Below are 27,957 nucleotides of genomic sequence, written 5' to 3' on the forward strand. Positions count from 1 at the left end.
GCCTGGCTGCCTGCCCATCTCCTGGGCTAAGAAAAGGAAAATATTCACGATCCTGCCTTCATTACAAGGGGGAAATGCTAGCTTCTGCTTTTAATTAAGCATTTTATACCGATCTTCTCCTTTGGCCATAAAAGACAGCCAACTGCATATTTTCCAAATGATCCATACAGATCTAATAAAAAATGTTTTTCCAGTAAAAAGACAGCTCCCACTCTCTCCCTTGTCTGCCATAAAAATTTGAGCTTTCCAATATTCATTGATTTGACAAACACTGGATAACACACCTCCTTTATTTGTGCCAGGCTCAATGTCCTGGGCACTGAAGATACCAAGGAAAATTAAACACCATTCCTCCCCACCCAGAGCTCACAGTCCAGAGGGGGAAACAAACACATAAATAAAGAATATCAAAAAAGAATGGCCGTGTAGATTACAAGGGGTGACAGTGAGATTGTGAAGACCTTGTGGATCACACCCCCTTTATCTAGTGTATGGATGAGTGGAGGAATGGGGATAAAAACTAAAGGACAAATGGGGTGGGATGGGGGATGATTTGGGTGTTCTTTTTTCACTTTTGTTTTTTATTCTTGTTCTGGTTCTTTCTGATGTAAGGAAAATTTCAGAGATAGATTGTGGTGATGAACGCATAACTATGTTATCATACTGTGGACAGTGGATTGTATACCATGGATGATTGTATGGTGTATGAATGTATTTCAATAAAACTGAATTTAATAAAAAAAGAAAAAAAAGAATGGCAGTGACTGTTTTAAAAATGAAAAAACAGAGGAGAGAAAGGATGGGTGTTTTTTCCTCCTCCTGATTCAAATGTAAAACCATACACCCATTCCAGCTTGAAGGAGATAAAAGGTTTAAAAGATGGAAAATGACCAGAGTTGCAATATATTCATGAAATACATTGTGGTTAGCAATTGGCAACCACAGATACTGTATGCCAGGCACTTTCCTAAGCACTCAAAAGATGACATAAATTCCACTTCCAAGGAGTTTCCAATGCCCTTGAGAAACAAGATATAGAGGCATTAGAAATAACCACAACTAGCATTCCAGAAGTTTCTAAAACACTAGTGGGAGAAGTCAGGCAATGTACACCATGGCTAGGTAACAGAGGGATTTGACCATGCATGGCCCTGGGCAATAGGGAGCCGGTGAAGATTTTTTTCTGAAGAGGGGAAATGCCATGATGACAGCAGTTTATGCATCATAAACATATATGTAAAATATATGTGGTTACATGCATCTATGATTTTATAACAAGAAAAGCTACTCTTTATTGACCACCTAGTATGTGCCAGTCACTATTTCAAGTCTTTACATGTATCATCTCTAATATTCCTAACAGCCCTTCAAGGTAGACACACATGATTATCCCCTTTCTAGAGCTGAGGCAACCAAGACTCAGAAAGATTAAGTCAATTTGTCTTAGGTCACGTGGCTAATAAGTAGCAGAGCTGGGAAGTTAATCCAGCTAGTTGGATTAAGAAAAGGAGGAGAATGCTGGCAGGGAAATTAATGCAAGGCCCTGGACTGTCCAGGTATAAGGTACAGAGATGACACTGAAAACAGAAAAGTTTATAACACACCTCTCACAAGGAGCTTCACCTATTTTTTGCAAGTTATCCAGTGATGCTTCACTGTAGGGCAGCAATAAAGTAAACAACCGCAGTGTGACTTTTATGTGCTGCTACTGTGTGTGACTAGGGCTAGCCTGCCAAGGAGATCTTCAGAGAGGTTAGTATTTAGAATCCCAGGGCAAAGGGACAGGGAGAGGAAGAGAATGGCCCTGCTTCCCCACCCTCGGTTGACCGCATGCCACTGACTCAAGTCTATGCACGATACTGAGGCCCACTACTCGTCCCAGGCCTCCTCCTCCCTTAAGGGCTGTGGGCCCCACTGACTAGCTCCCCAGGGGCCACTGGTCCTGATTCCAGATTATTCTAACCAAGACACGCTGCATAATTTTCATTTCAGTGTAAAATGAGCATGCAAGGCCTCTTGTTCAAAAATTGCATTAAAATTCCAAGATGGTGACAGGAGAGCACGAAACTAACCATAGGGCCCTTCTAAGCGTGAGGGTCCTGTGCAACCGCGCAGGTCACACACCCATGAAGCCGGCCCTGATTCTAACCTAGTTCTTACTTCCCTTGGGAGGTACCAGTTGTCCAAGGTACAGAAAGGTGCCTGACTGTTTCTTGGAGGATGACTCTTCCGTTTTTATTTTTTGAGGATCAGGAGACCTACTGCAAAGAAGACGTTCTTCTCAGTTCCATGAAAGCCAGCATCGAGTGGGCTTGTACGATGAAGATGATGCCCCAAGTGCCAAGGCTAACTTTCTCCCTTTCCATTCGTATGGTTTACAATGACTCTATGGCCAACTGTTCATCGAAAAGGAACTTGGTTGTCTGCCTTCTCAAAGGTTATCCTTTAGATGGAGAAGCATGGGGGGAAAAAGTCAAGGCTACACTCAATCCTACTTTCAAAAAAAGACTGTTTTGAAATTTAATATGCAAAGCTTATTAAAATAATAATTACAACAAAACTTATTTGAGTGCTTATAATTTTAAGATATTTAATCAATCCTCACAACAATCTGAGAAACCATGTTCATTTGCTTTCATAGAAAAGTTTGTTTCACTCACCATTTCTCTTGTGAAAAAGTATATCTGTAAAGAGCTGAGTTTCAGGTAGGGGAAGACCAAAGCAAAAAAGCAAAACCAACAAATTGATTGACCTTGGACTTGCCTGTCCCTTCTGGGCCAGGCGGGCTCACCTGTAAATAGAGGGGTTGGTCTGGATGCTCTCCAGGCCCTCCCTACTCTGACATTCTGTGACCCCAGAGCCAGGACCTGGGGAAATTCCCTCCTCTCCGCTCAGGGTTCCCATACATGCTAGCTCCAGACAAGCAAACCACAAAGAGAACTGACCCAACAATCAGGACACCTGGGTTCTAGTCCTGGATCTACCAATCATCCCCTCACAGCGAGACTCGGAGCAAGTCACTTCACATCTCTGAGCCTCAGTTTCCTCATCTAGAAATTGATTAGCAGATGCCTGAAGTCTTTCCATGTAAGACACGGTGCCTGGTACCTAGAAAGCTCTCAACAGTTCTTAGTCATCATCACTGTCATTATTAATTATCTCCTATCCCAGTGGCTCCCAACAGTTTCCAATAAGAGGACCTCTTTTAATACAAAAACGAAATACAATCACCCTCCCATCTGGTAGGTTTAACATTTAGTACAATTAATTAGGAAAATATGGAATACCAAAAAGTCACCATGAATTGTCATTATATTAATCAAAGCAATTTTTACATATACTTGAAAAAAAGAAACTTTAAAAATTTTTTTACATATATATATTATTTTATTTTTTTATTTTTAAATTTTTGGGGCCTTTGCATTCTTTTTTTTTATTCAATTTTATTGAGATATATTCACATACCATATAATCATCCAAAGTATACAATCAGTTGTTCACAGTACAATTATATAGTTGTGCATTCATCACAATTAATTTTTGAACATTTTCATTACCACACACACAAAAATAAGAATAAGAATAAAAATTAAAGTAAAAAAAGAACACCCAAACACCCAAAACATCCCATCCCCGCCAACTGCCCCATTGTTCTTTACTTTTTGTCCCCATTTTTCTACTCATTTATCCATACATTGGATAAAGGAAAGGTTTTCACAATCACACAGTCACACCATGTAAGCTATATAGTTATACAATCATCTTCAAGAATCAAGGATACTGGATTGCAGTTCAACAGTTTCAGGTATTTCCTACTAGCTATTCCAATACACTAAAAACTAAAAAGGGATATCTATATAACGCATACGAACAACCTCCAGAATGACCTCTCGACTCCATTTGAAATCTCTCAGTCACTGAAACTTTGTTTCATTGCTCTTCCCCCTTTTGGTCAAGAAGTCTTTCTCAATCCCATGATGCTGGGTCCAGGCTCATCCCTATGAGTCATGGCCCACGTAGTGGGGAGGAGAGTGAGTTTACCTGCCAAGATGGCTTAGAGAGAGAGGCCACATCTGAGCAACAAAAGAAGTTCTCTGGAGGAGACTCTTAGGCACAATTATAAGTAGGCTTAGCCTCTCCTTTGCAGTAACAAGTTTCATAAGGGCAAGCCCCAAGATCAAGGGTGCCGCCTTCCAAATTGGCAGCTCCCAGTGCCTATGAGGATACCAGTAATTCCCCAGGTGGGGAAGTTTAATATTTTCTCATTTTCTCCCAGTCCCCCAAGGGGGGAAGCATTATATTTTGCAATGACTGACAATGCTTGACTCTCAGAATGCCCGGATGTTTCTGAGGACCGTGGTTAGGACCCGCTGTTCTGCACCACCTGCCAGCTCAGGAGACCCCACTCCACTGCCATCTCCACCTTCAATCACCTTGTGTTCCCACCTCCTGCCCTCTCTCCACAGCTGTCCTTATCATACTGCCAGGGCCTAAAACACAAATCAAAAATGAGAAATAAGTATATATAGCATTTGGATCTGAATGTTTAACTATTTGTGCATGTTTCTGCCTTTATGTCTTTTTTTCTCACAGGATGGTAAGAGATGATTGGTAGAATGTTTGGCCCAGTCTTGGATAAATTCTTCATAACCAGATATTAATATATATTATATTTGGAAAAAACACAAAATACTAATAAAAGAACAGGAATGATTCTTCAGAGAAATGCTTCTTCAACTTTAATTTGCATACAAACCACCCAAGGCTGGTGTTAAAATGCAGATTCTAATTCAACTGGAGCCTGACACTCTGCATTTCTAATAAACTCCCCTGTGATGTTGATTCTGCTGATTCACAGAGCTTGGTCCAGCACCATTGTTTTGCAAATGAGAACCTGAAGACCAGAGAAGGCCAGTTTTTTGTCTGAGGTCCCACAGCTAGTTAGAGGAAGTGTAGGAAATGAATTAAGTGTTTTTGACTCTCAGTCCACAGCTCTTTCTGCTATGTATGCCCTAATGCCACCAACCTTCCCAAGAGGGAAAAAAAAATGCTTTCTGAAAAAAAACTCATTTTCCTTTCCCATTAAAGACAATACACACATATGTACATATCCCCTGTAGGACAGAAACTAAATTGCAGTAGCTCCCTCAGTTTCCAGCACAGAGTTTTGCAAACAAAAGTTACTCAGAGCAATATGTGTGGGTAAATTTTTCTGATGAGGAAGAAGGGGGGGGGGGGTACTCTCATTATTGAAATGTCTTTACCTTTTTTCCAAAGCTTTCTATACCTATATACATTCTAAGTTTCCTTGGAGGCATTCTCTAAATTAGAAAGTAACTTATTGGAAAAAAATTCAAAACAAACTATTATTCTGTCAATATTTAGTGAGGGGATAAAGCATTTTTATACCAGTATCAGCAAGATAATTTATGTTCCTGAATATTCTTTGCACTTGACCATTTAGGAACGCAAAGTGTTTGAAGAGTTGCACTTAATGTTCTAAGTGTTCAAACAGGATGGCTTCAAAGCCTCCCTCACTCTCCCACCATCCAGAATCTCCAAAGGGCTTCTGCAGCTTTCAACTATATTTTAACAATCTTAAGAGTTCAAGAAACTTGCTTCATGTAATGGCTTAGCTCAGGCCCAGGTGCATTACATAGAAAGTCCGCCATATTCTCCAAGTGTCAAATTCACCAACTTAGAGTCACAAGCTTGCCAGGTTTCCAACAGGACTTTTTTTTAAGGGCAGAAAACACACCCTCAAAGGAAGAAAAACTGTCAGCATTTCAGCTATTTAGCATTCTTATTCTACTCCACCACTTTATTCAAATTAACAAGTTTAGTGCAAATACTTGGGGTTTGGACTTGCCACACTAGAAAATCAAGAAGATAGAAGGTTAATACTTAAAGGCAAAACTAATTTTTTCCCCCTTGAAGGAGGAAGCTCCAGCAAAGCTCCAGAGCCCCACTTGGTGCGGTCTCTGATGGTTTCTAACTGAAGGAATGTAATCCATCAGCCCCCTGGAGCTGCTGGCCTGACTGCCAACCCTCCTGCCCTCCCACCAGGAACTTCCTGAACCCAGGAAAATGTGGTGACTCTGCACTCCCGGCCACAAAAATTTGGGGTCAGTCATGTGTGCCGACAGCTTTGCACACATGGCACATAGACAGCCTCGCAATGCCAAGGACAGCCTCGTGTCGGGGCCACAAGTCACCGTTCACACCCAAGGCACATATCAATATGAATTGTAATTGCTCTGATTATCTGTCTCTCCCCATCCTTCCTGCCCCTACCACCATCTCCATTAGTCTGAGAGCCCTTAGAAAACAAGGATAATCCCTGGTCCCTCTGTATTCCTGCCCACAGCGCGATCCTTGGCACATAGTCAGGATTCACAAAATGCTAGTTATCTGATACTGATAGGTTCGCTCTGCTTCTCCCTCTTGGTTCTCGGCATCCTCCAGTGGGCTTCAAACCACAACATTTTACAGAGCAGAAATTAAGTAAGAGTGAACCTGCTAGTGGTGGTCCAGTTAGTGGTCCAGCTGGAAAGAGACTCTCCAGCCTCCCGAGCTATCCCAGTCCCTTCTCATTTTATAACTCCAGGGATGGCCAGGCCAGCAGCGCATGCTGGGCCACGACCAGTGGGAGAGGGGAGTCGTTCATTCATAGCCCAGTGCTGGAGGCCGGCATGCCTGGGTTCTACTCCAGCCTCCAGCACTGAGGGCGTCTGGTGGCTAATTCTGGTCACTGCCTGTGTGGACCTCAGTTTCCTCACTTGTAAATTGTAATCTAACTAATATTTATTGACGGCTTACTAAGTGTCCTCAGGAAGTGCCAACAACTCAGTAAGCATTATCTTATTTCATCCTCTCCAAAAGGTAATGGGGTAAATGTGGTCATAGCCCAGTTTTTATAGATGGAGAAACTGAGGCTTAGAGATGTGCCCAAGGTCACAGTGAGTTAAGTGGATTTCCTGACTCCTACAGCCAGTATTTTTACCTCAGTCGGATCTGCTTTTTCAGAGGCCTCTTCAGCCCTAAGAAGCTGTGATAAGGAGGAAACCCTTCGCTGAGAGCAAACAAGAGGCTCACCCCACCCTCACTCTTGCCCTAACTGTTGAGGCTCATCTGTGCTTCTGATATCCAGCAACCCAAGCTCTTGCCCTTACCTAACTGTACTAGCAGCAGCAGCTCTACCTAATCCTGGGAGCACACAACAGAGACAGGATTCTTTCCCTGGGTGCTTCGCTCCTCCTGGGAATAGTCACAGTCATCTGGAGGCTTTTATCCCAACCCAGCAGCAGAGCCAAGACAGAGCTCACTGCAGTAAGCCCCTGCCGCACTGGGAAAAACAAAACACAGACTCAAGGATTCACGTCTGATCACAGGAACCAGATGTGGTGCCAGCAAGATGGGTGCATGCCTGTCAGTCAACATCAGCAAGTGGCCACTAAAGCAACCACCACCTCTGTGCATTTTCTGGAGGTGCTGGGGAAGCATCAGCAAACATTCAAATTAAAAAATATATCCTGAGCAACTATGAAGGGCATTCCCAAGAGCAAGCAACTAGACCTCTGTCTTATTCGCCATTATTCCCAGCACCTAACACTGTGCCTGGCACATAGTGAGTGCTCAATAAATACTGGTTGACAACCAATGAACTTACTGACTCACTGTCATGGTGGCGGAAGCAAAGTATAACTGACCAGGTTCCTATCATCAATTATTTCCTTTGGGATAAGTCCTTTTACCTGGGTTTTCCCATTCTGTAGCCCCAAATAATAACATCCATCACAAGCCCCTAGGATTTAGCCATTCTTCCTGCAGGACTCTGCAAATGCAAAGAATAATTTAAAAGGGTAAAGTGATTTAGGACTACTTACTTAACATTTCTGAGCACCTATTATGTACACAATGCAAAATTAGAGAAAGCTAATAAAATTTTAGGTTTGGAGATTATAGGTAGACTAGTACTAAGGAAGAGACTGATTTCAGAGTCCTAGGACTTCAAGCAATTGCTTTAGAAATGTGAGAATCCTCAGCACCTTTACCTCTCAGTTCTTTAATCGTTTAGAAAAAAATGTTTGCCAATTCGACTGGATACCGTAGATAATTCACCCTCAGTGATATTAGCAAAAAATGAATTCTCAAGGAAAGGAGAACAGAGGAAAATATAAAAGTTGTAAACTTCCCATTCTCACTTATTCTCCCTCTTTCTGCAAAAGGCAGGAATGAGATTTGGAAGAAGAAGCAGAAAGAAGGAAGAGTATGACGAAGAGAAGAAACATCTTCATGGTGCTATACAGCTTGCAACATGCTTTCATCTGAATTTCTCATTTAATATAATAAATTTGGGTTTTATTAGCCCATAAATGAGGAAACAGAAGACCAGAGAGGTTGAGTATCTTGCAGGATTACAAAGAAATGAGTGGCAGGCCAGGCATCAAATCCAGATCTTTTTTTCTCTCCAAAATATGCACTCTTTCCAAGGTACAAGGCTCCCTCATACATACCCTTACATAGGTAAGAACTGCTGCCACTTCTCCGGTCATTGGATGCCTGGTTTGTTGTTGGGTGCCTCAGTTTCCTAATCTGTGAAATGGGTATAATAACAATAGAGCCTACCTGATGTTGTTGTGAGGATTAAGTGATGTTTGAATACTGCCTGGCACACAGTAAAAGCTCTACAAACGTTGCCCATGGGAACAGAAGCAATGGTTGTACTGTTAATAGGACATGCTCCCACTTCGAGGTTTTTGCACCTGCTCCTCCCCGCCCCCCTGGAAGGCTCCTCCCGCTGAGAGCCCCAGGGCTCTCCCCTCACTCCTGCAGGTCTCTGCTCAAGAGACACATGATCATTGAGGCCTTCCCAAACTCCCTATAGATGGAGAAACTATCTACCCCACCCAGTCACTCACTGTTCTTTAACCCTGCTTTATTTTTCCTAGCATGTGTTATCACCTGATATAACATACATCTCTTTATTTTCTAACTCCTCTATGAGGAGGGTCTTTGTTTTGTTCAATGCTTTATTTACCCCTCAGCACCTACAACAGTACCCCCTCTCTGACTCTTCAATCTCAGATAAGACTTTAAAGTTTACAAAGTATTTTTATACCCTTCATCTCCTTTCATCTTGCACCATCTCAGGATATGGTTTAGAATTCCCAGGGTAGAGATGAAGAAACTGAGACCTCAGGCCCCAGAGTTCTCTTTCCCCCATAGCAGAGCGGTTCTCTGGGGACACTGAAGCTTGGGTTTTTGGTCCTGAACATCCCCACCACCACCCACTACCACCCACCACCACCTGCCCCATCCCCACACCTGCACTTAGACGTGGGGATCTCAGTCTCCCGCTGAGTTGCTTTGCCTTGGTGAACAGCTGAGGTTCCCAGAGAAGGGCTGGCTTACAGAGTGGAGTTGGGGAAGGAGTTATATCACTCAGTTGAGAACCAATCATAAAGGAGAGCAGATTTTTGTGAACTCATTTAGCTAAATAAGCTCATACATTATTATCTATATTACAGAAAATTGCATTATGGGTTATTGTTTTAGTGCCTTCCAAACACATTTTTTCCAGTGAAGCCTCCCCTGAGAAAACTTTCTTGATTCCCTCTCTGCTGCTCCATCCCTGCGCCTCAATGTGCTGTTCCCTTCTCCTTACTACCCAGGACCTCTGTCCACAGCCATTACTGAACTGCAGTCATCTTTTATACGCTCCCAACAAGGACAGCCTTTGCGCTCCCAGCAGAAATGCCTGTGGCTCCAGCATCCAGTCCTGCGTCTGGCACCCCGTAGACCTGGCACACATGCCGACAAAATACCAGTCCTGAATAACACCAACTGGGCAAGAAATTAAACAGCCCAGATCTTCCCCAACCCCCCAGTCCCTCCACTGCCTCTGCCCCCAAGAAATCATCAAAAGCTATGCTAAGGTCCCTTTCCTCTCTCCTATGAATGAAAGGTGACTTGGCCCAAAACAGGTGGTTCTGGGAGTCTAAAGAAGGGCCACTGCAGGAAATCCAAGGACACACAGGCTTTTCTGGCTATATTTGCATCCAGACTGCCTGCAAGTGCAAAACTCAAGGAATGGTTCCCCTGTGTTTATTATGAGAAAGTAAGAGCTCCCCAGGGGACATATCCCTGGTAATGAGACCTGCTCCAAAATTCCTGAAGAAAGAAAAGGGAGAAGGCAGATGGGAGGGAGAGGAAGGATACTCAGGGCCAGAGGATACACCACCACCCTATTCTCAGCTGGGCCCCTCACTACCCCAGCCTGCCTGCAGTCTCAAGCACCATGCCCCACGCCCCCATGGCAGGGCACCAGTATTTCCCACACCTTTTCTTAAACATAGAGCACATGAAAGAAAACAAAGGGGAGGACTGTCAAACGGTTTTTAATTTGTTGCCAAATAAGGGCAGAGTGACTCTAATTTATAGGCAGCAGAACCCAGTGTTATCACAGACGTTCCATCATGGGAAGTCAGCCCAGCTTTCAAGCCGCCCACTGCTCCCCTGAAAATGAAGCCCACAGCAGGTTTAATTTAGTCTGGATTATCTTTTTACGGGGTTGGATTCCTCAGCTTTTGCAAGAGATAGCCTTGAGACTTTTATATGCATTTTTAAATTGCTAGATAGTGATAACAAAGTAAACCGGAGGTATTCCAGGCTCTTGGAAGCAAGAACAAAGCTTAGTAAAAGTAGAGTAGATTCAATTGGCCACCAGACATTGTACTGGCTGAGAAACACAGACTCTAGCCTAAGGAACTTCCAATCCAGTGAGAGAGAAGATATTACAAAAGGAATCATTGCACAAATAAATATTTAATTACACATTGCAAAGAATGCTGTAAAAATACAAGGTGCTGCAAAAGCAAGTATGTAGGACCCCAACCTAGTCTGGTGAGTCAGGAAAGTGACAGTTAAGCCAGAGCAGGAGTAGGCAGAAAGATGTTACCATGGGAGGAAACAGCCATGCAAAAGCCACCAGGTACAAAGGTGTCAGATGAGACCCAAGGATGAGGGTGAGAGTGGGTGGGTGGCCATAGACAGACTAGAAAGCTCTGCTGAAAATTCAGTCAATGGGACCTTGAGAATATTCTTAGTGTTCTCCCATTCCCTGGCTTTCTTTCTTTTAAGTTGGTCTCTTTAGATCTTAATTTCCTGTTGCCCCAATGCTTGCAAAATATGTCAATATCAGATCACTACCTCAAGCTCCACCTCCTTCAGAAAGCCCTCCCAGTAATTCCAACCAACACGGACCTCTTTCTTTCTTGATCCACAAGCCTTACTGTGTGTACTTTCTTTATGGCACTTAATTAAATTGAATTTAGCATTCACTGAATACACATTTGGTGACTTGCTACTGGGTAAGACGTGCCAGACCAGAATCATAGTTAACTAACTTAAGATCTGGTCCTTGCTCATAAAAAGTGTGTACAGTATAATGGAAACCAACTGCTTATGCAACCCTGGGGAAGTTACTCAACATCTCTGAGCCTCAGTTTTCTCAGAAGATAAAAATGTGACCACCTTTTATATATAGTATAGAAAATACTATCAGAGGTTATATCTCTGAATGGTTGGACTGTGGATGATTTCTGTTTGCATTATACGTTTCTGAGTTTATTTTTTAATTGTTTCATTCGCACACCATACAATCCCCCCAAGTGTACAATCAGTGGCTCTCAGTATAATCACCATGACAATCAATTTGAGAACATTTTCAATGCTCCAAAAAAGAAAAAAAAATCCCATACCCTTTTTACCTCCTATTATTGACACTGAGTTTTGGTATGGTACCTTTGCTACAACTGATGAAAGACTATTACAATGCTATTGATGACTGTAGTCCTTAGTTTGCATCAATTGTATTTTTCCTATATATACTACCATTCCAGTTTGCTAATGCTGCCGTTATGCAAAACACCAGAAATGAATTGGCTTTTATAAAGGGGGTTTATTTGGTTACAAATTTACAGTCTGAAGGCCATGAAAATGTCCAAATTAAGGCATCAACATGAGTATACCTTCACGGAAGGAAGGCCAATGGCATTCAGAAAACTTCTGTTAGCTGGGAAGGCACGTGGCTAGCATCTGCTGATCCCAGACTGTGTTCCAGCTCCTCTTTCAGCTCCTGAGCATTCTGCAAAATGTTGTTCTTGGGGCATTTGTCCCCTCTTAGCTTCTCCAGAGCAAAGTGTCAGCAAAAGTCTGCTGTCAAAGGCTGTCTCCAAAATATCTCTCTAAGCTGCAACTGCTCTGAAGTCCTTCTGTTTGTGAGCTATTTTATAGGGCTCCAGTGATTAAATCAAGACCCACACTGAATGGGTGGGGTCCATATCTCCATGGAAATAAACCAATCAAACATTCACTTGCAGTTGATTGAGTCATATCTCCAAGGAAACAAAGGATTCGAACTTAACACTAATACATCTGCCCCCACAAGAATGCATTAAAGAACAGGGCATTTTGGGGGACACAATACATCCAAACTGGCACATTACCCTATTGTTATCACCTTATAATAGTGATGTACTTTTGTTCTAGTTCATGTAAGAACTGTCTTATATTTGTATGAATATGTTTTAAATGGGCTGATATTTTCTCATCAGAAAAAACAATAAAATTGCTTCCACTTGGGTTTTGGCCTTTTGATGTAGTTGGTTTTTTAAAATAAAAATAGTACCCACTTCATTTTGTTGTGAGGATTAGTGAGGTTAGATGTGTGCATTAGTCAAAACACACAACCTCATCAAAAGCACAGTCTTTTGGGGAGATGGAAGAGAGATAAGATCTCTCCCTGCCACTCAGCCTCACTCTGATTGAGGTCATTCTCTATTGCACACCAGTTTCTTTCCCAGATGGAGACATGGCCAAGGGCATTTCCCAACTTCCCCATCCCAGAGGGGCTGCCCCTGATCCCAGAGAAGTACTATGAGTAGTAAGCCTCGGGGAGGGGTTAAGATTGGCAACTATCCATAGGAAGGTTGAAGTGTGGGCAAGAACAGTGCCATTTCCATATTGATAAAGGACCATTTCCCAGGAGGGAAGTAGGGAGGGGGATTGAAATCAGGACACTAATTCTGGAGAGACAAAATAATAGGTTTCCACTACAAAATGCAAAGTGCCTGGCCAGGTATGCGGCGTGTAGTAGATGTCCAATAAATGCTGATGACTATGATTATGAAGATTAAGATCTAGTTGTTGGGATGAACCAAAATGAGTATGACTTAAGTGGCAGTATGGGGTAAGAGCTGGGAGGGGGAGAGGAAGGAAGGGGTGGGGAGGATACAGAGGGTTTGGAAAGACAGACAGCTGAAGCAGATCAGGGTAGATTCCTGAATGTGGGCGCACTGGACACAGAAGAACAAGATTTCAATCAGGAGAGATTGGAGGTGGGAGGAGGAGGGTACAGACAGGGTACTAGGGTACAGAGAGATGAGGGTGCAGAGTGGGGAAGGGCCCTGAGCATTGAAGTTTAATTCAATCTGTCCTTGTATTATTCTCATACAATTTTGGTTGTATCAATCTTGCCTCCATAACAAAAAAAACAATAAGCTTCCCATGGGAGAGGATATGCATCCACTTTCATTGCATTATAAATATTTAACCAAATGGAATCACCTGTGGCTTCTTGGTAGTTTACATAGGACATATCATTCAGCAGGTAAAGGAGCTGTCTCTTGGGTATTTCCTTCCTCCCCTCCTCTACACCAACACTCATGAACTAAGCAGACAGATTCATCACTTTGTTGATTTGATTCCATGAATCTGGGGGAAGCCACTTTCATTCACCAACACCCTGAACTGGTTAAGTGACTTATTGTTTGAATTGAATCGGGGTAGACCAAACTGGACATATTCAGCTCAGCTTAACTCCATCCTTCCTCAGTGGAGAAGAGAGATGTTATTTATCTGGCATCCCCTGTGATGCCCCAATAGCAGACTCGGACTCTCTGAGAACTATCTGGCAAAGCAGGTAAGTGATAAGCCCCAAATCACACCAAGATCCATCTGATGCCAAAGCCCTTTACTTAACAGCTCCTCTACCTGCTACAATTGGCAACCACTTCAGAAACTCTAGTCTTTGGGCAACTTCTCTCAGTCTATTGGCAACTGAATTTTCTATAGGCTTATAGGAATCCCATCTCAAGGCCCCACCTACAAATGCCTCACAATTGCTTACGAAAACTATAACTGATTGGAGGATTTTGTGGAGGAAACGAATGAGAATTTGGTAAAGTAATTGGCTGGAGAAAATGCAGTGAATAGATGTAGATCAGTATCTCAGAGTCATTAACTCCAAGCCCAGGTCCTCTTTTAGAGCAGAGCCATGGGCCTGAAGTCAAAAGAGCTGGGTTTCAGCAAGGATCTACCAGCTACAGAGTGACCAACCTCACTTGCCTAACTTAGAGAGAGAGAGATTCTACTCCATTGGATTATTCAGAAAATTAAAAGAAACATTGTACATGTGATGATTTTGTAGGCTGCAAAGCCCTACGCAAATAGAAGATATAGAAGATTCAATTATAATTATTTTACCTTAGGTCTTTGGCTGGGATCTCATAGAGACTTTTAATCAGCAGGTAGAATTTAAAGGGGAAAACAAAAAAATCAGAGCTGCAGTATGACGTAATGATTAAGGACAAAGACCCTGACTTTAGGATACTCAGGGTCAAACCCCATTTCCCCCATATAACTAGCTGTGAGGCCTTAAGCAGGTTACTTACCTTCTCTGTGCCTGTTTCCTTATCTGGAAAATGGGGACAATAACAGTGTCTTTCCCAATAGGGTTGCCATGAAGACTGTGTAAGTTGAAATACGTAAAGAACTTAGTATTGTACTTGCACATAGTACATTCCCTGTAAGTGTTAATTATTACTACACTACTGTATTATGATTTTCATTAAGCAAGCAAAAGGTGGACTGGGATTTAGAAGGCTGCACTATAAAACAAAACTGCAGCAAAGGGACTAAAACACAATATACCTTTGTGAAGCAGCCCTGAAATGTACTGCATTTTTAACTCTCTGGGGCATCCTTTGGAGAGAAAAATAAGTCATCTTGTTCCCAGTAAAACTCTGCTTCTCCCTACCCCCATACCTTTCATTTTCAAAAATGCAACAGTCACCACTCAAAGCCCTCTTTCCTCATCTTTACTCTCTGACCACCTGGAGACAAACTTCATTCCAGGGAAAAGGCCCAGCCTAAGTATCCAGTCTATGCAGACCAAAGAGGCTGCAAACTTCTACAGTTTTTCAGCCCTATTGCAACAGCATTACTCAGTGGAATGTGCAGCTCCTTTGCTCAGCTTCCCATTTCAATCTTCCCTATCCTTCAAGGCTCACATCATGTCCCACTTCCTCCCTAAAGAGCTTTACCTTTTCAGAATTCTGCATCTGTAATTGTCAACCATGTACTCAATAGTTGTATATTCATTTCACAAGAGCCTATTTTATTTCTCCTTGAAGATAAACTCTCTGGACCAGAGGCCACTCCTAGTTCTTCTGGATTCCCTACAGTGCTTAGGTAATTTGGGAAGGGGATTTAATTCACTGGAGGGAGCCCAGACTCCATGGGAAGAGGCCAGCCACAAACTAGGTCTGAGGCTCTCTTCCACCTCCCCCTGCCCACAGCAGATGCTGCTGTACTATTTCAACTCTCCTTCCCGAAGCTCCTGGAAGAAACCTCAGACTCCTTCTCAACACTGTGCCCCAAGGAGCCAACACAATTCCTTGGAAAACAGTTTGCCATCTCTGCTTCCTAGGCACTTCCTTAACTGAGTTTCCAGAGCTCTTGGGACTTAATCACTACTGTCACAACTACTGTACTCCAATGTATAGAACTATTGATTTGTCTGTCTCTGCTAGACCATTAGCTTTCCAACTGGTTTCCCAAAACAATGCTCAACCGTATTAATGTAATATACTCTGATAATTTCCTATTACATTCTCTTTTAAATGCTGGTCCTGACCCACTAAACTGATTTCACAGCCCACTATGGGTTACGATTTGCAGTAGTTAAGGTAACATTAGCGACTATAACTGATACGCCTCCAAATCTCAGTAACTTAACACAATAGAAGCTTATTCCTTACTCTTAGAAAATCTAAACAAGGTAGCTCTCTGCTATTCAGTGATTAAGGGAGAGTCCCAGGCTTCCTCCATCTTGTGACATCTTCAAAACATGACACCTAAGGTTGCCATGCTTAACTCCATCAACAAAAAATCTGTTCTGAGTTTTCTGAGTGGTCAAGATACTTACCTCTCAGTGATTCAATTTTCTTCTCTGTACAATGGGACCAATAAGTCCAACCTCAAAGAGCTTCTAAGACATACAAATCTAATATCAATAAAGTATGATGCCTGGTACAGAATAAGTGCTCAAAAAACTGAGAGTGCCTCTTCTCCATCTCCCCTTGAGGGCAGGGATAATGTTTTATTCCTGGGCAGTAGCATCATATCTTGCACATAAAAAATAATAAATGTTATTTGACGTGAAAAGCATTGAATGACACACTTTACTGGTAAAATAAAAATAAAGAAACACAAACCCAGCCTTGGTCTTTAGAAGTTCTTTTAACTCCCCTCCCCCTTCCCATACACTTCATTACTCTTCTCTTTAGGTAACATGAACTTTGTGTGTGTGTGTGTGTGTGTGTGTGTGTGTGCGCGCACACATACATGCATGCTCAGAAATTTGAAATGGCTAACAGAGTACCTTAGGATTTTTTCCTCCAGCCATTACCCTTCTCTTTCAAGTTTTTCTCAGTGAGATTATTTGGATATTGGAACTGAAAACGGTCAGATTACTTACAAGTGGAGGTCCCTGAAATATAACATTCCCCATTGCAGGATTCTAGAATTACACCAAACAACAGGGAGGGGTTGCTCTTTCCCAAAAAGCTCACCATTCTGAAAAAAGCCTTTGTTTTAAGGCTTCATGAAACTGCACAGTGGAAACTCTTCCCATTCTGTTCCCCAGAACTGGCCTGGGTGCGGCTCATTTCTAAAGTGAGAGTCTATATATATTCCCTATAAAACAAAAACACTCAAGAGTCTTAAAATAATGTCAAATTTGCTGTTCTCTGAGCCTTAGTTCTTATCTTGAAGCATTACAATCACTGATTCGGAGCCAAATTTTCTGGTTTTACCAGAAAGCCCACAATTATAACGGTAGATTATTGGACCTGTGTGCTTACATGATCTGTAGTGCTATGTTAGGTGCTCTATATCTATTATCTTATTTAATCTAAATAATTAAAACATCTTTAAGCCAGATATTATTGTTATGCCCATTTTGCAGATAAGTAAACTGAGGCTCAGATGGTCAAGTAACTTTGACCAAGTTCACACAGCCAGTAAGCAGCAAAGCCCTGATTCAAACCACAGTCTGTCAGGTTCACGTCTCATTCTATTTCTGTTACGTGGCACCACCTCTTTAAATGGCTATAAAAGAAGGTCCATTCTATACAGAAATACTTGAGAAAATAAAAAGTTTGAACTGGTTGATCTTTTAGGTCTCTTCCCCCTCAAAAAAAAAAAATATAAATATATATATTTCTATGGGGGTTAAAAAAAAAAAGAGGAAATGTAAGAAGGCCAAACATTATGAAGTTGGCTTATCAGTATTTAATAACAGCTTTTGGATCAAAACTCTACAGAACCTTATTTATGGACAGACAGTTACTTAAGCAGAGCCTTTTTATACAACCTTTTCATCTGAGGATGTTGTAGCCTTCTACTGCCTTTCTGTTAGTGAGAGATGGGGTGTGAAATTTTCTGGCCCTGCCAAGATTATCCCATTAAATTATCTGCCCTCTTCCAATGTAATTCACTCAGGGGCAACAGTTTGAGACTCAAGCCCTGGGTATGGCCATGCCTGGGCGTTCTGGGAGCGGAGCGGGGAGGGTGTGAAGGAAAAAGCTCAGGTGATAGTAGCATCCCAATGACATAACATTAAGCCACGTTTCACTGCGTTACCAAAATAAAGTGGATGCCACAATTATCCCATTCCTAAACAAACTGAAAACCCCAACCGAGCTTACTGCAACAAAGAGAGAGCCTTTTTACTGCTGTTTATTTTTATTTTGTATTCGTTAGCTTTTTAGATATTCCTGGCATGCAAGTCAGACTCCGTATAACAAGCAGCTGCATTTAGTTAAGGATTTTCGAAGAGTCCCCCCTCCCCCCCATCTCCTCCCTCTTCAACTCCAGAGAACTTTCTCAGACTTGCAGAAAACTATTCTTTTGTCTTTCTGCATCTATAAACAGTGTCTCCTGTCACACCTCGGGGAAAGGTTGAGTCCAGGCTGAGTCTCTTCTGTTGGAGAAAGAGACCTCATGGCCTTAAGTGCTTCCCAGCTGGGGCTGGATTTGCCAGGGTCCGGTCCACAGCAGGACCTTGCAGCTGGCGAGCCAGCTCTCCCACTAGAAAACACTCTTACATATCGTCCCGCCTCAGCCTACAACCAGAGTTATATACACCAAGATGAGAATATATAAGCACTTCATCAAAACATATCTCATCTCTGGTCAGAAGAAACTCCCCAAACTGCGTCTAAGTTGTTCATTACCGTGTAATTCCTCCAGGTCAGAGACATTGGGTGTAGAGGCAACTTTCACTTCCAGTCTGTCTCAGCAAGACTCACTCAGGGAACTCAAGCAAGGGAGGGAAAATTGAACTTGGCTGTCTCCAATCACTTTTTATAACCCCTGGATTGTGACTAAGAAAACGTCACTTGGCTGCCCTTGGAAATACTGCCTTTGGCCCTTAAGTAAAGAGAATGTAAATTGTAAGGCTTAAACCCGGAGAGACCACCTCATGCAGTGGTTAAGGCAAGAGCATGAACTCCAGAGTCAGACTCCCTGGATTTATAAACCCATAAACCCAGGAATAATCCCAGCTGTTAACGCGAAGACAGCAACTTAACCACTCTGTGCCTCGATTTACCCATCTGTAAAATGAGAGTAATTATGCCATCTGCCTTGAAGGGTTGTAATGAGGATTCAATGAGCAATACTTGCAAAATGTTTAGAATAATGACTCATTTTAAAAATTATAAAAGTGTTTCTTAAGTAAACTGCACAAAGAGGGGCAGCTAAAAATGCTTGAGTTCAGGGAAATCAATTCTTAGTTGAGGTCATGAGAACTTGAAACCATTCTTCAATTCCCCTTTCCCAATTAACAGTTTGCCTGTGGGAAGAAAACTGGGAAGTGAGAAGTATAGGCACCATGGAGTGTACTGACCTGGGCCAAGGCCCAGTACCCACGACCAATACTCAACACCTTTAGAACCACTCGTTGAAATAAGACCAACTCATTGCCCCATGCAGCAAATGCTCCAAGCAGGTGGTTCCTAACTTGTAGGGGTTGCACTTTTCTCGGAAAACCTGATTATATCTATGAGATATACCACCATAAAAATGCACATAAAAATTTGTATATTATATCTGGGAGTTCTTATATTCTCAATTCCTTATACCCCAAGTTAAGACTCTAGGATGGGTGCTCTTCTATAGTAATTGACATGTGTCAATTACCTAAACCTCATAACTCTCCTGCTCAGAAAAACATATCAGCAAACCCAACATGTGACAGCGAAAACATTCAAACCTATGTCTGTTAAACACCAAAATCTGTGCTCTTAATAATCAAGCTATACTGCCAAGTTCTACTGCATTCCCTTCATACTAGAAGATGGGGCAAGAAAAGGAAAAATCCTTGAAAAATATTCCATGTTGCATTTTTACTAAGAGGAGATAGCACACTTTCACACATGAGCAAAAGAATTATTCTCCATTCATTCAACAAAATATATACCATTTATACATACATACACATTCAAATCAACACACGTTTGGTCTAGAAAGCATTCCATTCTCTATGGGATGCTGTGTAAAATTTTCAAAGATATTTCACAGATAAACCATAGTCAAATTTAATACCAATTGATGCAAGGACACACCATTTAGAAACTTTTTACTAATCTAATTTAGGGTCTATACTCACCAAATGCAGGAGAGAGAAGATATTATAGACCAAAACTGAGTATTGGTAACTAAATACCATGCAGATAATTCCAGGCAACAGAGTAGCAAAACAGATTATCAGGTATGCTAAATCAGTATTGGAAATCAAATATTTCCAAATCACTGCCACAGGCAGTTGGTTCATATCCTTTGTCTACTGGGCTTCTGTGTGGCTCCCCCTAGCCAGTCAGGGAGGATTTTCAGGTATCTTCAATAATGCTGGGGTTAGTTAACTTGGGCCCTCAGTATTTTCACCTGGAAAGCTGAGAGTCTTATTGCCCTTAAGAGACTCTTATTCTAACAGTAGATAGCATAGGAAGGTTTACAAAATGACAGCAAACACAGTAGCAGGCCACATCCTCTGGCTCCAAACAGTCAAACCACAGAATCTACGAACGCAGGATTCTGAGCAAGTCCAAAGTAGGTTCCTGGGTGCAGTTAGCACAGTTTCAGCTTCCTAGAGAGGTTTAGCTTTGGATGGTAGGAGGTAGGTAGGGAGATCAACAATGAATTGATGAATTCATTGAATTCTGATTCATCAATTCATTGAATTGATGAATCAGAGAAAGTAAATGTAAGGGTTTTCTCCTTCTGGCTAACAAAATTGAAAAGTGAATACTTAGAATTTTTAGAAAATAAATGAAACAACTCTCCCCTTAAGCTGATTTCCTGAGTCACTGGCTGGGTTACCTAAGGAACCCTAGATCCGGGAAAGTAAATCTGATTTCCACTGGAGCCCTTGTCCCCAGAGAAAAGTTCACACATTCAAAGGCATGGAAAGGAATTTATAAAGCAACAAATAAAACAATAATAACAGATTCAAGCTCATTACTGAGAAGTATGGAATAGAAAGTACTCTTTAAAAAAAAACACTAAAAAGCCTATAAAGAGTCAAAAGGAGATACTTCGGGTGGCTTGTGGTAACAAAGTTGTCTTACACTGGGCAAAATCATTGCACGAGCATTGACTTAAAGGCAAATGACCAATGGAAGTTGCATTCCCCCCACCCCCACCCCCAACAGTGATCTAAAAGCAACCACTGTTGAAAGGTTATGTACAAAGAAAACGAGTCAACAGAGGAAACAAGGCCTCAAGCCAGGAGTCCTATCTTAGTCAGAAGAGCCCTGGATATCTCCACCTCAGTTTGCTGGGCAACTCGACATCAGAAGGATGTTTTCATTTGTAGGCATTTTTACTTTTCACCCAGGTGTTGTGGCACCGAGCCAGATGTTTGGCAACACAAAAGCAAAACAGTCATGTGACCAAATTGTTTACATTTCATTAGGATTTTTCATCAGGAAGGTGCACTCCCTGCTGATGTCCTTCTTAATTACAATTAGGAGCTGTATTTACCCTGAGAAGCCTCCAGATTAGCAGCACAATCACAAATCAGTGATCACAGATCAGTTACAGAATCATCCTCAGAAAACTTTGTTCCCGCTTCCCCAAAATCATTTCTAAGGAATCAAAATTCACACACAACTTCCTTCCAGAGTATTTTCCTTTATCATTATTAGCAAACTTTCAGTAAAAACTAACTCTATTCAAATTATTTGCGCTGAATAGAGCTTTTACCCTCAGCTGCTAAACAGACCAGTCTTTTCTTTTCTAAGCAAAGCACTAACTTAAAAATGAAAGACTCGTGATAAAGGAGCAGAGAGCTATTTATCCTCACAGGTTTGGGGTTGGGACTGGGGGAGGAAACAATCCAGGGGCTCCAGCACCCCATCAAGGGATGCATGTTAAAAGTGAGGCCCGAGACCCCGGAGACTTTAATCAACTTTCCCCCTCCAACCTCCAAAGAATGAATCAGTTGTATCCACAGGCCAAGCCGGGCTCTTCCCTCTCATTGTGTACCGACTCAGGCGCAGCAAGGATCCAAGCTTCCCGCAGGGAACTAAGACGCTCGGGCTTTCGGTGGTGTCTTTCTCTAACTGTTTTAATTGTCTTTGGAGATTACCAAAATCAAGTATGCATTAGATGCCTCCCCCCTCCCCGTTTGTAACACACACACACACACACATACACACACGTGCATACTCAGAGCACTCTGGAGCAGCAGGCCGCCTCTGACAGCATATTTTGCACAAAGTGGCGGCGGAGGCGGCAGCGCACACATTTTGGCCTCCATCGTGACCCTCCAGGGTCAGCAGAGCCGGGAGCGGTGGAGAAGCGAGGCCGCTGGAGCCCCAAGAGGACAGGGCTCTTGTTCGCCTCGGTTCGCGGACAGCCTGGGCTCTCACAGGCACAACTGAAAATACAAACTCCCTCCTAGACCGCGCTTTCCAGGAGGGTTTGCTGTTTGGGCGCAGTACATACTTCCTGAACATCGGTTAGGGCGCGATGGGGGTCCAGTGAGAGCTGGGGAGACGAGGAGTATCGAAGTGCCCCGATCTCCCCACGACCTCCAACCCCCCTCCACGGTTCCTGTCAGTGCTGACAACTGCTGCTGTGCAGGGAGGAAGAACCCCCGGGCGCACCCCCGGCTAGCAGCGGGGCTCCTGTCCAGCCTCGCCCGCCCGCCAGAGTCGCATTTGAGAGACCCCGGGCGGGTCCGCGGTCTCCCTTGAGTTGCGAGCGGCGGCTTCCTGTCCGCGCAGGGCCCCGCCTGGCTGAGAGGAAAGTTGGCGAGGGCCAGGGGCTGGCTTCTGAACCCTCGGGCGCACGGGATGAGCCGGCGCGCCGGGCGTTCTTACCTTGGGCAGCTCCGCGCACGGCCAGCAGCAGCGCGGCCAGCAGCACCGGGAGCGGCGGGAGCGCCCCGCGGCGGCGCGGCCGGTGCATTCCTCCTCTCGCTGAGGCGGCGGCGGCGGCGGCTTTCCGCCCGCGCGCAGAACATCCAAGGGCTCTCCCCGAGGTCCCGGCTACCTCGTCACGGTCGCTCTCCCTCGCAGGGTGCAGGGGGCGTTTGCAAAGTTCTTTGTCCCTCTAACCTGCGCTTTCGCCTCCGCCGGGCCGCCTCTGAACCCCGTAAGCGCGGCCCCTCGTCAGCCCTCCGGCTGCAGCCTCGCCTCGCCCGCCGGGGCGATAGGTCCCAGGCTGTCCGGTTGGAGCTCACGGAGGACGAATCTCCCCAGGTCGGACTTGGAGAAGAGCTCGCCCTACGCCCGGGGAGCTGCTGTCCTGGGGCTCCCTCCGTGGCGGCCGCGGCGGCTCCTCCAGCTCTCCGCTCTCCTCTCTCGCTCTCAGCCTCCCTCAACTTGTCACTTTGCACCAACTCTCCAGCCCTGAGCCGGAGCCCCGACCAATAGCAGAAGCGACACCAAACCGGCGACCCAGCGCCCTCTGCTGCTGCCTCTGAACACCCGCACCCTCCCCGACTGCCCAGAAAATTGTCTCGGTTCCCGCGCCTCCCGCACACACACCTCCCCTCCCCCCACCACGCCTCAAACCCGCAGCCGGAACTGAGCCCTGAGGGCCCTCGAGGCTATTTGACAGAAGGGGAAACAGAGGCTCAGGGAGGCGTGCTCGGGCTCCTGAATCCAGTTCGTGGCTGAATGGCTTGAGAGACTCAGATTCTAGAAGCCTCCGCTCTGCCACTATTAGCTGTCTGGCCCGGGCTAATAGAACACTTATTGATATCTCACAGTTTCCGTTCTGATTTCCTCTTTGATCCAAAAGTTGTTTAAGGGAGCATCTTGCTTAACAGGTCACTGATGTCTTCCGTTTTGTCATTAATTTCTAATTTCACTGCATTAAAATCACTTTCATCTGTGTTGTTTCATTTTAGAGAATCTATCAAAGATTTCTCTGTAGTCAATTTCGGTCAATATTCTGTGAGCTCTTGGAAGCAGGTGTTTCTCTTTCTTCAGACTATTAAGTTAGATGAGTACATAAATTTGATGGCCCTTATATTAATTATATCTTTGTATAATCTTCTGTCTAGTTTCTCTGCCATGAGCCAAGAGGGGCATTAAAATCTCCTACTGAGAGTGTGTGTGTGTCCATTTCTCCTGGTTTGGCTTTATGGATTTTGTAATGCATAAATTTTGATAACTGGTTAACTTCACCTGCAGAGAATGCCCTTGATCATATAAAGTGGGATAAATATAAATATAAATTACATGGGCTATTTATTGAGTGCTGCTGTGTTCCAGGCCCTGCACTAGGATCTGAGAATGCAAGCGTTATAGAGACACTGGTCAGTCTTGCCCTAGAGGAACACAGAGAAGCCTACACTGTATCAATAATCACCATGACCACTTACTGAAATACGTCCTGAATGCCTAATGCTCTACAGGCATACCTCGTTTTATTGCACTTTGCTTTATTGTGCTTCACAGAGATTGTGTTTTGTTTTTTTTACAGATTGAAGGTTTGTGGCAACCTGGAGTCAAGCATGTTTATCAGCACCTTTTTTCCAACAGCATGTGCTCACTTCATGTCTCTGTGTAGCATTTTAATTAAATGTTATTGTGGTTTCAGACATAATGCTATTGCACACTTAATAGACTACAGTGGAGTATAAACATAACTGCACTGGGAAAACAAAAAATTCATGCATCTTGCTTTATTGTGATATTTGCTTTATTGCTGTAGTCTGGAACAGAGCCCACAATATCGCTGAGGTATGCCTGTAGCTGCATTTGCTCATAAATCCTCACATTAACACTAAAAAGATTGTCTTTTAAAACGTTATACCACTCTGTATTTTATATATATTATCCTCATTTTACAGTTTTAAAAATTGAAATGCAAAGAGAACAAGTGACTTGCCCACAGTCACACAATGGATGACAAAGCCTGGATTTGGTTTCTTTCCCATGATAGAGTTAAAAGTTCTCAGCCAAAGTCTGACATATAATAAGCACTCAGTAAGTGGTGGTGGTTGCTAATGCTATTGCTGCTGCTGCTGTGGTTGTCTGTATTTTTTTTTTTAATCAGAGAAGTTATGGGTTTACAGAAAAATCATGCAGAAAGTACAGAGTTTCCATATTACCCACCCACCCCCTGCTGTTGTCCTTAGATAGCCTCTGAGTACCTAGCTGTATGATTTTATAATAAGCAGTCACCTCTGTGAGGGTTAGGACAGTGTCTCAGTTGCCTGAGTATCCTGGGTGCCCCAAATAGTACCTGGAACACAGTAAGAGCTTAACTGATGAACAAAAGTCAGGCCACTCTTTGGAGAATATTTTTTCTCTAATTAGAGTTAAACCTATCTCATCTTATCATATTCATTTATGGGGTATGGAGAGGAAAGACGAAATTCCACTTACACTCTTGACACCAAGGGAAAAGGATCTCTGAGAGCTGTAATATTAGAATAGAGAAAAATGGTGGGGAAAAAAATTTAGCCCAAAGTTCCATGTCCCAGCAGGGCGTAGACCCTAGACTCTCAGCCCTCTGCCTTCCGGCAGGTGAATGACTAATCCATGTGGGACAAACAGGCACTTATTTTTCTCCTAGACTTCAGGGCAGGAACCTCCTCAGTTGCCTTGGTAGTTTTCCTCCTTTTTATCACCCTGACCTGAGGTCAAGAAATGACAGACAGAAAGTCTTTGGATCAATGAGTTCATCTCCCGAATAGGTCTGTCCTCCGAGCTTCTCTGCCTGAGACCCATTCAATCACGTCTCAATTATCTCCAGTCACTTGCCTGAGGAAGTTACTGCACAAGGTTCTCTTGTTGGGAAACTGTCTTTGATGGTCGGCCTCAGTGATACCATGGTCCAGAAATCAAGGAAATTCAGTTACCCTGCTCAGTGCTGAACAAGGAGCCTTTCCCTTCCACCACCCTGCCTCCGACCCCTGCCCTATAACTGTTAGGCTCAGGTGTCTTAGGTAACAGACGCCTGCCGGTGCTGAGTATACAGAACTTAATGGCACTTTTATCAGTACTTAAACCTTCCAGGAACTTAATCACAGAATCATAGGTGCCAGGAATGCGAGAGCTGGAAGGGGCCTTGGAAATTAACTAGCGCACCCCCTCCCCCAACATTTTATGGAGGAGAAACGTGGCCAGAGCCAAAACTGGAACTGAGTTAACCAGTTCAGACCTGGGTAAGCACTCCTTCAATCATCCCAGGTCCCTTCAAGTTCAGAAAGAACATGCACGTTCCCAAAGAACGGGTTAGTAAATGCTCTTCCTGTTTAAAAAATAAAACATCAAGGCAAAGGAAATATTTATGCAAGTTCAGTGACTGCCAGTGCTTAGGAGCACAGGCTGGGGAGTCAGAAGAAGCTCCTTCTTCTCTGGTTTCTGCTGGCTGACCTTGGACAAGTATCTTAGTCCCTCGTGCTTCAGTTTCTTATCTGTAAAATGGTGATGATGATAGGCTCTCCTCCCTTCTATACTGAGTTTTAAATTGTCTGAGGTAACTCACAGAAAGTGCTTTTGTGAGTATCTGGCACCGAGCAGAATTTAATAGATGTTAGATATTATTATTGTTATTATTTACATCCGTGAGCCTACTTAGAACATAAAAAGCCTATGAGGTCAGTGTTGCCTCCATTTTTTACAGATGTAGATACTAAAGTGAAGCAAAGTTAAGAAACTTGACAAAAGGCACAAAACTAAGACAGAAAGGTAGGACTCAAGCACAAGACACTATACACTTCTGTTCCGGTTTGGTAATGCTGCCGGAATGCAAAACACCAGAAATGCATTGGCTTTTATAAAAGAGGGTTTACTTGGTTACACAGTTACAGTCTTAAGGCTATAAAGTGTCCAAGGTAATGCATCAACAATCAGGTACCTTCACTGGAAGATGGCCAATGATGCCCGGAAAACCTCTGCTAGCTGGGAAGGCACACAGCTGGCATCTGCTTGCTCCCAGGTTGCATTTCAAAATGGTGTTCTCCAAAATGTCTGCTCCTGTGTGTTCTTCAAAGTGTCCCTCTTGGCTGTAGCTAGCTTCTGGGCCTGTGTGGCTTTGTAAAGTACTCCAGTGATCCAATTAACCACCACCCTGAATGGGTGGGGAAACACCTCCATGGGAATTATCCGATCAAACATTTCACTCACAGTTGATTGAGTCACATCTCCATGGAAACACTCAATCAAAGGATTCCAATCTAATCAACACAAAATACGTCTGCTCCCACAAGATTGCATCAAAGAACATGGCATTTTGGGAGACATACTGAATTAAAACTGGCACAACTATTTCTCTCACCCAAGTAGTGGGATAGCTACAAGGAATTGTAGATCTCCTATAGTCCTGCCCTCTACTTTTACCAGTCTAGTAGCTGACACAAATGATTAGAAAATCCAGGTGGAGCCCATTCTGTTTAAAAATCCTGGCTCTAGCTCTGAATTACCTTCTGTGGCTCCTTACTGCTTAGGACGGCAGCCACCCCCATTGACCTTTCCCACTAGCTCATATGTGGCTCTGTTCAGCAAGGACAATTAGAAGACACAGCCATGAGCAAGTCAAGTGGTAAGGTAGTGAAGGAGTGGTGTAACGACAAATGGATGGGCTCAGATGTCAACAGAAATGCCAAGAAAATTTTTTTAAAAACTGCCTTTTATTTCAAAAAGTTGTTGGAGAGTGAGACTCATTTGGTACATGCATTCAATTTACCCAACAAATACAGTCATTAATTCTTCTTTCAGAAACTGTGTGGCATGATGGTTAAAAGTGAGGTTTGGAGGGCCAGCTACCAAGAATTCAAATCCCGACTCTGCATTTAATAGCTGTGAGACCGTGGGTCTCCGCACTTCACCTCTCTGTAAAGAGGCATGATAGTAATACCTGCCATCCAGCTTTGTTCTGAAGAAAATTAGTTAATATCTGCAAAAGGTTTATCAAAGTGCCTGACACACAGTAAGCAACCAATATCTATCAGTTATTGTTGTTAGTGATTAAGAACATACTCTCTAGCATTAGACAGAAATGGCTAGATGACCCAAACAAGTTTTTACTTCTTTTTGACAAAATATTCTAGTCTGAGAAAAAGGGATAATGATAGAACCAACCATA

The 27,957-nt window shown here is 43.3% G+C and overlaps 1 protein-coding gene across 1 annotated transcript in view; it reads right to left on the reverse strand.

Annotated features, from left to right (window-relative positions):
• ROR1 (receptor tyrosine kinase like orphan receptor 1) overlaps positions 1-23,212 on the reverse strand; it is a 410,563-nt gene extending 387,351 nt beyond the window's left edge. Inside the window, exon 1 of the mRNA XM_037827019.1 lies at positions 22,734-23,212. Within this exon, the coding sequence (XP_037682947.1) occupies positions 22,734-22,821 (88 nt within the window). The 5' untranslated portion in view covers positions 22,822-23,212. The remainder of the gene's footprint in view (positions 1-22,733) is intronic.
• Between the last annotated feature and the right edge of the window lie 4,745 nt (positions 23,213-27,957).

This window comes from Choloepus didactylus, chromosome 2 (assembly GCF_015220235.1).
Source record: "Choloepus didactylus isolate mChoDid1 chromosome 2, mChoDid1.pri, whole genome shotgun sequence".
In the NCBI taxonomy this organism is placed as follows: Eukaryota; Metazoa; Chordata; class Mammalia; order Pilosa; family Megalonychidae; genus Choloepus; species Choloepus didactylus.